The sequence below is a fragment of the Typopeltis vanoorti genome, chromosome 9, assembly GCF_054136105.1.
Source record: "Typopeltis vanoorti isolate ZY-2024b chromosome 9, IOZ_Tvanoo_1.0, whole genome shotgun sequence".
In the NCBI taxonomy this organism is placed as follows: domain Eukaryota; kingdom Metazoa; phylum Arthropoda; class Arachnida; order Uropygi; family Thelyphonidae; genus Typopeltis; species Typopeltis vanoorti.
Window position 1 is genome coordinate 74,277,621 of NC_143557.1, and position 14,024 is coordinate 74,291,644.

Genomic DNA, 14,024 nt, shown 5'->3' on the forward strand with positions numbered 1-14,024 from the left:
TACATTCACAAACTCTCCCACCACCACCCCTCTCAGCAATATGGCATTATTAAAACTCTTACCAATAGAGCCCACAATCTTTGTTCCAATGAAACTGCCCTTTCAACTGAACTTAAACACATACACAACACCTTCCTATCCAATGGCTACAGTGACTACAGAATTAAAAAAATAATCAAGTCCTTTCCCATTCCCCAACCATCTCTTCAGAAGGACTTCAGAAATGCCATCACCATACCTTACATCCGTGGTACATCAGAAAAAATAGCCAGATCATTAAAAAAGTACAACCTCCATACAGCTTTTAAGTATGGATAAGGGATACCCTTGCTACCCTTATCTGTACCACCAAAGACCAGCTCCCTCCTCTCTCAGTGCCTGGAGTGTATAGAGTACCTTGTGGCTGTAAACTGGCTTACTGCAGACAGACAGGCAGATCAGCAACAATTTGGTTGCAGACCATGTTTTGGATACTATCCACAGGATCTCCTGAAAAAAAACACCATGCTCCACCATAGTAAATTCAAAAAAAGAAAGACTATTCTTTGAATCTGCATCTGCACTCAGGAATCAACCAAATTTAAACAAATACGGTTGCATTAAACTTCCCAAAATTTGGGAAACATTAATTATCAGAGATCCCTCTGATAATTAATGTCCACTAAAGATAGGACTTTAGTTTCACTCACTATTGTATTATATTTGTGTGTGTGTGTTGTTACAAAAGTTTTTTGGAATCAATGATGATGTCTCTGTGACGGAGACAAAATATTGGAAGTATTAAAATTGTTTTTAATCCTTTCTTGGTGCTGATAATATTCCATTAAACCTCCAACATTAATAATAATAATAATAATATGTCTAAATATTATAAAGTTATAAATCAAGCTAACAAACTGTTACATCAAATAAGTTCTATCTACCTATTTTGACAAATATAGTTTTTTAAAATTGAAAAATGTATGTATGACAAAAATTTAAAAATATGCGTAAAGTTATGGTTTTTATATGATTTCAAGTTGGCAAAATATCAAAAATAACCAAATTTCATTATTATTGCTATAATTCATAAATTATTATATATTGATTCCACAAAATTTAGTTTTCAATAAGATGATTCTGAATATGTCATTTTTTTTCTTCTTATTTAATAAAGTTTTTTTTTTTTTTTTTTTTTTTTTTTTTTTTTTTTTTATTTGAGCTGTCTAAAGTGTGGGACCTGGGGGAAAGTGCCCCTCTCACCCGGGGTCTAAGAGAGCCACTGTTTAGGGGGTCGTATTTCTAAGGTGATTAAGTCATCACATCAGATAATGGCACGCTTGAAGAGAACTCTAGTGTGTAAGAAAAAGGAAGTTATTCTTCCACTTTACATGGTTTTGATAAAATCACATCTGGAATGTATGCAAATATTGTTCAATATTGAATACAAATAATCACCTGGATTCCAAGTATATAGGTAATTGAAAAGTTTGGTAACCATGTGATAACTGGCCTTTAGAATTGTGCATGAGAACATGGAATGTAGTCTTCTACATTTGAGAATTGATGATGGAGATCAGACAAGAGGAAATATGATAGAAACATACCAGTTAATAAAGGGATCTTACAGTATAGACTCAAATAGAATTTTGCAGCTTATGGCTAGTGGAAATATAATTTGGGATCATCCCGAAGCTGTTTAAGTGTATGGTTAGGAAACGTATAGTGTAAGTTTTTCTTGTGCTTAGTGTGTGTGTGTGTGTGTGTGTGTGTGTGTGTGTGTGTGTGTGTGTGTGTGTGTGTGTGTGTATGGAATGGGATGAACTACCATTGGATGTTTTGCATGTTTTCGATGGGTTTTTAAGGAGAGATGTGGTAGGTTCTTAAGCATGAATGACTAAAAGGACCTTCACTTCATGAATCCTTGGACTCTGGTGGAGCACACATAAGAATAGTAGTAATAATAAGTTAAAAAAAGTATAAGAACACTTTCATTTGATGAGAAAATATTCATTTCATATAGAAATTTTACAGGCATATAGTATTTAAAATGAGATACTTTTTCACATTCACTCTCACTACATTAAATTTCAAAACTTTGATCTTTATAAAATGTTCCTAGAGTGATTGATTGATTCTAAGAATTTGTCAGTTATTTCAACTTGTTTGTTACTGTTTACTTATTAATATGAAACTGCCAATCTTACTTTTTGACAAATTATTATTATTGTGAACATCTCCATGGAGTCTGTAGACTCATCTCGGGAGGTCCACTAACATTCCAAAAATCAAATACTAACCATCTTTTGCACAATGCCTGTTGTGTTTCTTTGAACTCACTCACTGATGTAGCATTTATAACTGAACTCTGACAACTCATTCCACTCATCCACCAATCTAGTCCTTCACGCCCTTGCTGACTAAACGCTTTCTTAATTTCTAGGAATGACCCTAGCTCTCCCCATGTAGTGAAAATTTTCATCTGTATCAGTCTTATAACAACCTTTATGTAAATAATATATCTCTATCAGATCACCTCTTTTCCTCTTAGCAGCCAATTTCTGTAACCTGCAGATCTTCAATCTATCCTCATAAGGAGCATCCCTTAAACCTCCCACCATTATAGTCCCTCACTTCTGGATGCCTTCCATCTCTTCCACATCTCCAAGGAAACAAGGTGAACAGATCTCTGTGGGGCCACATCAAGGCCTTATAAAGAGGCGTGATGACCTTCTTATCTCTGCTTTCTAGTGTATTCTTTAGTAATCAGGTAATCCTATGAGATATTTTAATCTCTTTTGAAATATGGCCTCTGAACTTTAACTCAGAGTTTTCACTAGCACTCCCATATCCCTAACTTCTGTAATTTTTTGCAGTTCAAGTTCCATCAGTGTAATACATAGCTGGTAATTTTTTCATCCCAAAATGCATAACCTTACAGTTTTGCCACATTGAACTGACAGCTGTTCTTCTTTGGGCATAATGTTAGTCTATATAATTTGTCCTGCAAGATCTTCATATCGTTCTTATTAAGACTGTTGCCCTGCCCACTTTTATATAATCAGCAAATAACTGAATATTCCCTTCAGATCATTTCCTATATCATTAATGTACAAGTTACACAGCAGTGTCCTGAATACAGAGCCCTGTAGCATGTTGCCAATCTTCTTGACTCAATTTCTCCATAAACACCTTTCTTGCTATTCATCAGCCACCCTTTTATCCACCTGACCAGCTTCATATCCAAACCCATTTGCTTCTATTTATATTACAGAGTTCCATGCAGTACCCTGTCAGATACTGCTTTTGCAAAGTCTAGCAGATCATTGTGTAGCCATTTCTCTTATTCAACTCAGCTGTTATTTTATTTTTCATATTTACTTGACTTTATTTACATCATTTTATTTTGATGAGATCCTTTTTTGAGAGAAACAAGCAAAACTGTGTTTTAGTAGTTGAAGGTAACTAGGTTATCCTTCATCCATTGAAGAATGGTATGGAGATCAGTGTTTAAGGCACTGATTATAGGAAGGAATAATACAAATAATACAGTGTAATTTTGACAGTTAATGGTGGATTGTGGGTTGTTAGAGCTGTAGTTTGGGATGTGGTCAAAAATAAGAGGTCAAGTCTAGATGTCTGTAAATGATGATGATGATGCACATAATTTGTTAGCATTTATGCTTAATGCTGGTGAAGTGGATGTTAAATTATTTTTTTGGTAGAGCTTTACTTAAATTTAATCACTGACACTGTGATTAGTGTACTTTTCTTGGTTTGCTTTTGTGAACAGTTGAATATAGGATAGCAAAATGCTCATATCAGTGGACACAGGAGACTAGACTCTTGTATCTCTTCCCTGTACAGCGTGCTCAGTCTCCTATATTCTAATGTGGCCTTCATGCCTCTCCCATTCCTTTATTCAGACTCTTCTAGGCACAATCTGGAAGAGAGTGGCAGCAGGATTATGTGCCAGCTGATGGAGGCTTCTTGATGTTTACAATCAGATTATCCCATGTGCAGAAATGTTTTATTCCCAAAATGGGAAAGGATTTTCGTCTCCAAGTATGTAGCATACCTTTCAAGAGTATCGCTTGTTACATGAAAAAGAGAGAAAATAGAAACCAGAACCTCCTGTTGGAGACCAAATGGCATCAGTCACTTCAAGTTTTCAATCATGGTGATGTTTCATTGAGTGGGTCACATTGGATTATATCCAGACAGGAAACTATTTTTTTTTTTTTTAGCTGAAATACCTGCTAAATTTTTTATGACCCCCCCCCTCCTTTGTGGAAACAAACAACACCACCAGAAGGCAGAACAGTATATTGCATTTCACCTTGCACTTCATTAATGGCCCTATGCATCAAACACTTTCTTAAAAATTCTTCATGTTATCAAGAAGATTGCAGTCAGTTAATTGATGATGCCCCTTCCTTCTCTTTCATGAGCATCATCAATGAAAAAAAAAAAACATTGCTAGTTACCCGTTTCTTTCTTAACTATTTACTCTAATGATACTGATGTTCTTTATATTTTGCAGCTTCCTGGACCTTGTGTTAATATATGGTGACCACAGAAAAGTTTATGGTTTTACAAAGTTAATATTCTGACAAAATTGGGTGGAATTCATCTACCTGTGTCTATCAGTACCCTTTGAAAGTACAAATGATTCTGAATCAGTTAGCATGCTTGAAGTGCAGGTTGATAAATAGTAAAAAAAATAAAAAATGGTTACTTCAGTTATGATTATTTGAGCATGTTTACTTTATGAATATAACCTTTCAAGTGCCCTAATACTATACTAAGTGGAAAAAAACTACAAGTTGAGTAAGGGATAAACAAGTTGATATAGTGATTACTGTGATTGCACCAGGCTTACCAAGGTGGTGGAGGGGAGACCATGCTGTCATAATGTTGCATATTGGCAAAAACAATAATAATAATAAATTTTTTAATTAGTGACGTGTGGGCATTTGGAACTGAGGGATATCAGAAATGGAACCAAATGATGCTTTCACTTCTAAAAATTGGGAGTATGTCTTGGTGAGAAAAGGTTATTCATTGTGAAGGTGCTTATTTTTCCAAATAAAGTATTTTTATTTGTCATTTTCAAAAGCTTTTTAAGCAAAAATGAATGAGTAACTCATAAAACAAGATGTCCTTAAAAAAATGATGTGGATGGTCTTTCAGGAGAAAAAGATCATGAACAGCATTTCTGTTACTATGTGATGAGTCAAATTAAGAATGATTACAGAAGAATAACCTTGTTGAATATAATTGGTAGATGAGTAACAGTTGCAAAGGACATAGTTGGACTATAGAATGAACATGGGATGCAATGCTGTGATGAAACGACCAAGGAAGTAAACAGGTGAAATGCAGTGCAGATACTGCAGAATTGCATTACATCACAAAAATTGTGATCACAACCTTTGTGATGAATAGATTTCTAAATTAATTGATGAATTAATTTAGAATATCTGCAAGTCCAAAAGCATCTTAAATTGATGCTTTTGGCTTTGTTCTTCAGTTTGACTCTGCAAGCAGAACCCTGAAGGATCATATGAAGACAGGATAGTCCCATTGTGCAAGTGATGCCAAAATAGACTCATCGAGATTATTGTCTCTGGAGTAATGGTGTAAGTCCTTGTAAATATTTGTAAGAGTTCAAATTCAGGAATCAGTAGCTATAGAATCTCTGTAGATAATCATATACTTATGTTAAGGAGGTGTAATTTCTTAGTTATTTGTTTTCATTTTTATGATAGTTATGATTTAATTGGAATTATTGGCCAAAGCAACTAAGGGTGTGGAGGCCAATCCAGTATATTATACTTGCTTATTGTTTGATTATTTTGACAACTTTGCATGATGAAGAACCCCAGTTTCCAGCTGGGAAAAGCCTACAACCTTCATTTGAGATTGAATAACTCATCCTCATTTGAAAAGTTCTTCTAAAAGTTCTTTTCATTCTAGATAAAGTTATGACTTAGTTGTTTAAGAGAAATAGATCCAGAACTAAGATCAATCTTATATCATCTCTACACTCTTTTATATTCAGCAGGCATCTGAACCTATATACAGCATGAAAGCATGCCTATCTTCACATACATCTCTAAACTGTATCTCTAAACTATTCTTCACAGGTCTTTTCTTTTAAGGTTATATACAGTGGCCAGTTCATAGTGAAGAATTTATGTAGACAAAAAATACACATTGAAATTAAAAAATTACTTATAATTAAAAAAATAACATTTGATGTTTCGACCTCTGTATTGAGGTCATCATCAAGATTTATGTAGCTATTGAACTACATAAATCCCAATATTTGGGATATTCTGGAGAGGATCACAGATGACTGTGCAAAGCACGTGTTATTTAAGAACAAAGAAAAACCAATAGCAGAGTTTCAAGGACTGAAACAACAAGAAAGCAACAGACAATCTGGATGGCATGCCCAGAGGAGCAGCCAATCACAAACTAATGAAGTTAGGAGCAACCAACCATGAACAGACCACAGCCAAGTTATCAACACATGCAACTACAACCTTAACAAAGGACAACTCTCGCTTATGAAAAAAGGCCTGAACTACACCATCGCATCAAGGTCAGTAAACAAACTAGATTTCATTTATCACATTGAAAGAGTCTAAACCCCCCCCCCCCCCACTCTAATATAGCTGATAAAATATAAATGGAAATATCCTACATACTAAATTCCGTTAAACAGCTAAATTGCAATTTAACCAAAGCAGAAAAATTAGCCCTTAAATCTTTAAGAAATAATCAAGATATCGTTATTACCAAAGCTGATAAAGGTAATGCTACCATCATCCTTGATCGGACAGCATACCTGGAAAAAATGAACCACTGGTATCCGACTACAATATGTACCAAATGGTTAATTACACAGGACAACTCTCGCTTCTGAAAAAAGGCCTGAACTACACCATCGCATCAAGGTAAGTAAACAAACTAGATTTCATTTACCACATTGAAAGAGGTCTAAATTCCCCCCCTCCCTAATATAGCTGATAAAATATAAATGGAAATATCCTACATACTAAATTCCATTAAACTGCTAAATTGCAATTTAACCAAAACAGAAAAAACATGTATACCAATTGGTTAATTACAACCCAAAAAACTGCATCAAAAAGAAAACAACAGAATTAATCAAGTCTGTGATCATGTGGCCAGAGGAAACAAAAAAACTAATGCCGCATTATGCCTGCGCTCCCAGAATTTATGGCCTGCCAAAAATACATAAAACAAACGCACCACTACAACTGATAGTTGAAGGAATCAACAGATGCAATTTTCACTTAGCCAAGAAACTAGTGGCTACACTCAAGGAGTTGGTAGGTCATTCCCCCTCCTTAAAAAATACACAACACTTCATAAACAAAATTAGAAACATCACGCTCAACAACAAAGACTTATTAATCAGCTTTAACATAACTGCCCTTTTCACTAATGTCCCAATCAATGATACTATTCTTCTCATACAGAACTTATTTCCACCCGATATCACGGCCCTCTTTGCCCACGCATTTCGCTTCAGGTATTTTGTGTAGTAAAATAATTTTGATCTACAAAAAGAAAGTATGTCCATGGGTTAACCCCCCCCCCCCCCCTTATAGCTAACTTTTACATGGAAGACTTCGACCAACAAGCTCTAAATTCACCAAGCCTAAAGCACAAAGTATGGCTCATACGTTGATGATATTTTTGCCTTTTGCCCCATGGCCATGAAACATTAAAACATTCCTAAGCCATCTGAACAAACAATACAAATGTATCCAATTCACCATTGAGATTGAAAATAATAACTCTCTTCCTTTTCTAGACACACTTGTCACATGTCTTCCCTGAGGCTGCCTCTCCTTCATGGTCTACCGTAAACGTGTACACACACACACACACACACACACAGGCTGATACATGTATAAATTTGTACCAAAATCCAACACAAAAACTAGGGGTAATCATCAGCACCCTCAAACGCAGAGCCCTAACAATTTGCTCCACTGAACAGGCACAGAACGAAGAATATGAAATTATTAGCTAAATAATTTCATATTTAGTAAAAAAATTTTTACTAAATATTTCAAAAGATGCTCCACAAAAATAACATTAAAAGCTAAAAAAAGATTCCAAGAATGCTATAGTCATACCATACATTAGGGGCATATCAAAAAAAATAGATAGAACACTACATAAATACAATATTAAGGCAACCTTCAAACCTCCTGCAAAATTAAGAAATCTACTCAGCCTCATCTAAAAATCCTCTTCCATACCTTGCCCGCCCAGGGGTTTACAAAGTTCAGTGCACCTGCAACCTACCTTACATAGAGGAAATAGAGGAAACAGGGCGCACCATTCACACACTTCAAACATGTCACAGAATTAACTGGAAAGGCACTAAGTCCCTACACCACACTGAAACCTGGTTTGAAAGAAAGTTCAAAGAAGCCTGCTAAATGCTGAAACATCATTCAAATTCTAAACAAGAATGATGGATTAATAATTCCAGGAATCTGGAGGACCCATCTTCAACCTATATATCATCCAGAACAACCCCAAACAGAAGAAAATCTTAATTTTGTGAAAATTTTTGTGATTTAAAATTTTTTATGTATTTTTTATAATAATATTGTTTGGTAATATTTAGTTGATAATATTTAGTTTGAGTATAGATTTAAAGTTTTTTTGTTTTTTTTTTAACCAGAGGTCAGGCTAGGATAAACGATTAACAAAGCATTTAGATAGTGTCATGTAGCTGTACATATGTATGTTTTCCTGATGATGACCTCAATACAGAAGTCGAAACGTTGAATATTATTTTCTTAATTATAAGTAAACTAATTATTCCAACATGTGTGTTTTTGTTTCCATAAATTCTTCAGTATATTCTTCACCGGGAGTTTAGAATAACCTGTTGCCTTCATTTCTACTAAAATAGATTTTCACATTCTCTTTCACAGACATACTTCAACTGCTATATCATGGCTTTCTGCCTTATGCCATTTCTGCAGTTACTTCCATTGGCATCTGTTCTACTGAGGTATCCATCATTTTGCCACTTTCTGCTATGCTCTGATAACAAGAACAATAGCTATCCAACATCTTTTTATAATTCAGCTGCTAAGCCACTAAATCTACTCCACCTTTTCCTCCTCCTCTTTCATTCCATCTCTCTCTCTCTGTTCTCTAGAACCACCTTCCTTACAAAGTATTCCTCAAAGACTACAACTTGAAGCCATATCTCTCTTTCTTAGCCTGTGGCACATGTGATGGCTTTTTGTGCAATCACTTTGTGAGATTATATATAAACTATACTTCTTCATATACCTCTCTTTCATTCTGAGCTCGATTGACCACTTCAAACTTATTCAAACTTTGTTTTCTGTTATTTCACTAAGCAATTATATAAATCCTAAATCACTACATAATAATACACAGGCTGCTTGAAAAACTCTAAGCATATTATTATTATTATTATCAACAACCAACCTCCATGGAGTCAGAGACTCATCATGGGAGGTACTCACTATTGCATACAATGCTCATCCAACCTCGTCCTAAACTGATTCAGGGTGTCCACATCCACAACACACTCAGGCAATGCATTCCACTCACCAACCACTCTCCATGCAAAGAACCTGTTTCTCACTCTTTTGCTCACACCCTCCTTATACAGTTTCCAGCAATGGCCTCTTGTTCTACTTCTCTACAATTCTATGAAAAATCTCTTCCATGTCTACTTGATAACAACCCCTGACCAGTTTATGTCTCAATCATATCCCCCCCCCCCCTCTTCCTCCTATTCATGAGGCTCTGCAACTTACATTCCCTCAATCAGTCCTTGTACTCCACATTCCAAAGACCACTGACTACCTTTGTGAATCTTCTCTGTACCCTTTCCAACATATCCTTGTCACCATGAAAACCTGACGACCAAATCTGTGCACAATAATCCATATGAGGCCTGATCAAGGACTTATACAATGGAATCATAACCTCTCTCTATTTCTGCATGTCAGGGTTCTCTGCATCATTGCCATTATTCGATGTGATGTCTTCACAACTTGTGCAATGTGGCCCCTGAATTTCAGGTCCTTGTCCACCATCACACTGATCTCTCATCTCCTCTACTTCTGTTAAAATTTCCCCAACAAGTGTATACTTGGCATATGATATGAGCAATTTTGCATATAAAAATTTTATACAGCATTCAGAAAATATTAAGATACCGAGTCAAGCACAAAACCAACTGCTTGCCATTCTTCCAAGAAACTCACAATTTGCTCTTAATCTTTTTTTTTTCCCTAAAAAAAATGCAAGGATGATCTTTTTCAAAGCAAATAAAATCTAAACATGTTATAAATGTGTATAGGTGTATAAATATTTTTGTTCTTATCAATGCTAGTGTTTCTATAAATGAAACATTGGCATTGATAAGAACAAAAAATATGTGAATATGTGCTTGAAAACAAATCAGTGCTATAATACTATACTATACTAAGTGGAAAGAAACTTCAACAAGTTTGACAAATGTTAAACAAGTTAATATAGTGATTACTACAATTGCGTCAGACATACCAAGGTGGTGGAGGGGGAGAACCTGCTATTATAATGTTGCATATTGGTGGAGGAAAAAATTATCTTTTTTTTTTAAATTAAATCAAACAAGCATTTTTTTTTTATATAGATTGTTTTAAACAAGCTTGGGTTTTTAAATTATTACCAGTCTTGATTTTTAAGGCTTTCTGGCATGTTTTTTACATTATAACCATTTGTTGGGTTTGAAGATTCTATACCAACTTCTTGCCATTCTTTCAAGAAACTCACAATTTGCTCTTACTAAATCTTTTTTTTTTTCCTAAAAAAAAACTAAAAAAAAAAATGCAAGGATGATCTTATGCAAAGCAAGTAAAATAAGTAAAATATAATCATATTATAAACATATATAGGTGTATGAGTATTTTTTAAGCATCTAATAATGAAACATGGCATTGATAAGAACAAAAAAGTAAATAAAATCTAATCATACTAAAAAGTGACTGTGTGTACGTTTAAATATATACATATTCAGTTACCATTTTTTGACTATTCTAAAATGAAATGACAGCACTAATTGATCATACCGTCACATTAAACCTAAGATCCAAGGTAGAAACTGTCCATTGAACCTCAAAGCAATGAAAAGGTCAGAATTCTCACTGAGAGGTCAATTGCTAGGATATTGACTCCTTCTCTCTCTCTCTCTCTGTGTGTTTAAAATCCATACACCAACTAAAACAGCAAGTTACCATAAAATAAATTTGCTATGATAGTTATAATATTTTATTGCTGTTTTTGAAATATAGTTTGATTCTTATAATTCGTATTAGGTAGAAATTATTGAAGAACAGCTCAGCTCTATTACTCTCTCTGATGCTAAAGTTGGCAGTGGTGATGAAAGTAAGATAACTCCTCGAGAAAATTTGCCAAGAATTACAAAAGCACAGAAGCGGAGGGTATGTTGTATAATATTTTTGTTATATTGTACAACACAGTATCTTAATGACATATAAGCTTTAAAATAATGAAATAAAAATGGATTTACTGATAATATTCATTTAATGGATCATTAACATTTTAACTTGAGTGTCTCGATCATTATGTAGATGAAAATTATTATGAAGATTAAATGAAAAGATTAATACAGTTAATTGAATTCTTTAAAATTACCAACACACATATATTAATCTGTGACATGTAAAACTCAAAAGCCAGTCTCTATAGGCAAACCCCCCCCCCCCATATAACATGGTACTTCTACACAGTTTTGCTCTAACATTGTTTGAGAATTGTGTTAATCCTCAGACAACACGGTACTTATATAACACAGTTAGAGAATTACAGCAAACCTCACATAATACAGTATCTTTGGACTTTTGTGTAAGCAAAAACCCTTTTATTATATTATATTGTATGTAATTTTTCAACTTTTTTTTTGGGGGGGGAATTCCTACTGTTGACTCACTAGCTATTATGGGAGGGGGGAATATATATATATATATACTTATAAAAGTAAAATTTAACTGACTAGAACCTGAGAAAGTATAACAAAAACCTTTAATAAATCACAACTAGTTTCATTGGTGTTCCGACTTCTTCAGGTGAGTAAGAAATAACATAAGACTTATAAAAATAACAAGGTAAAAAACATGGACTTTCCAGTGTAATAAAAAGAAGCAGAATAGTAACAGTCATATTTGAATAGGTGATCGCGTGCTACGGTTGGCATGAGTTGAATGTGCGTGACAGCTAATTTTAGAGCGCCAGTATTGGATTACTGCGCTATGTGAATCAGGCAAATTGTAGCTTAGATTGTTGTTCAAGTGTGAAGGGTCCAGAACTATTTCTTTTGATTCTATAATTCGTCTTTCAAATTCATCCTTGCATATATATAAATTGGTTGTGTGGTCCCAATCAACTTGGTCTTGCCATTCTTCGAGGTTAGAGTTTGCGGAGAAGAGAACATGACTGGAAAGGGCACTCGCTCGTGTTCTACTGTAGGAGATGTCACGTCTGTGTTCCTCAAGATGAAGTGAAACAGATTTATCTGTCTGGCCAAAATAAGGTCGACCATAGTCGACCTTTATATTAAGCCAGAAAGTCCATGTTTTTTACCTTGTTATTTTTATAAGTCTTATGTTATTTCTTACCCACCTGAAGAAGTCAGAACACTGATGAAACTAGTCATGATTTATTAAAGGTTTTTGTTATACTATCTTGGTGTCTAGTCAGTTAAATTTTACTTTTATAAATGTATACATCCCGAGTCAATCCTAATTACAACAATATATATATATATATATATATATATATTATTGGGAAACCCCCATATTTCATTTTCTTGCAACATCTCTGTGTTATTAGTTTATGTGGTATTGAACTTGTGCTTGTTTGAGACCATTAAAAATTGACTTCAAAGTGTACAGTTTGTGACTTTTAAGGTTTTTAAGATTATTTTTAAGAACATATTGGAATAATTTCTTTGTTATCTAATGAAAATAAAAAAGCATCACTCAAAATAAATTTCATAAAAAGGGAAAAGATATGCATTGCAAAAAAATTTAAATGAAGTAGCAGTCTGGACTAAAGAAAATGGACTGCTGTTGTTGCAGAATCTTCCATCTCCAAAAATATGACATGTTCCTGAGCGTCAATTCTGCAACATAGAAAACGATTTTTGTCTGATAGTGCTTAGCAGCAGCGAAGAGAAAGAAAATTAAATTAATGTAACCCACAAAATTAAGGTTCCGATAGTTATAAAAATAGTGTATTTTTGTTAGCTTCTGGAACGTAACCTTCCCCCTCCTTTTATTTTTCTTTTCTTTTCTTTTTTTTCTCATTCTGGTTCTTAGTCCTTTATAAGATGGTTTCACCGTACATGAGATTTTATAGGAACCTAACTGCTGTGTTATACAGGGGGTTACACGTATAGTCTTTTGGTCCTGGAATTGATCTTTTATATAGAATGAAATTTAATAGCTTTTAAAGTCTTATTTCATAAGACTTCAATGTTATAATATCATTCAAATTTTATTCATCTCTTTGTATTGAGATGGTGAGTGAATGGAATGAAATTCTAGATTAACAAACCATCCTCTACACTTCTTAATCCTCCATCTACATGCACAGTCCAACTATCCACCATCTACAGGGCTGAGAGTAATTTCATCTTAGCCATTTTTCTGAATTAACCTTTTCACATTAAGTCATAATGCATTTTTCATCTTATAGGCAGACTAGGTTTTTGTTACTGTTTTATTGGATATTTTAAGCCATTTTAGCATAATAAAAAGACCAGAAAGAGAAAAAGAATGTACTTTAGAAATTATAAAGTAAATAAAATTAACTTTGATATGGGGTGATAGTGGATAAGGATCTAAAATTTAAGGGACACATCGCCAAAATTGTGAAGACAACACAAAGGTTTCTGGGAATGATGCGGAGGACACTGACGTGTAGAAGTAGGGAGGTTC

The 14,024-nt window shown here is 34.2% G+C and overlaps 1 protein-coding gene across 2 annotated transcripts in view; it reads left to right on the forward strand.

Annotated features, from left to right (window-relative positions):
• LOC150103160 (deubiquitinase OTUD6B-like) overlaps positions 1–14,024 on the forward strand; it is a 420,347-nt gene that overhangs the window by 201,208 nt on the left and 205,115 nt on the right. For both annotated transcript variants that reach the window (XM_090398214.1, XM_090398215.1), the window contains exon 3: positions 11,382–11,507. In XM_090398214.1, coding sequence (XP_090254340.1) covers positions 11,382–11,507 — 126 coding nt within the window. The remainder of the gene's footprint in view (positions 1–11,381; positions 11,508–14,024) is intronic.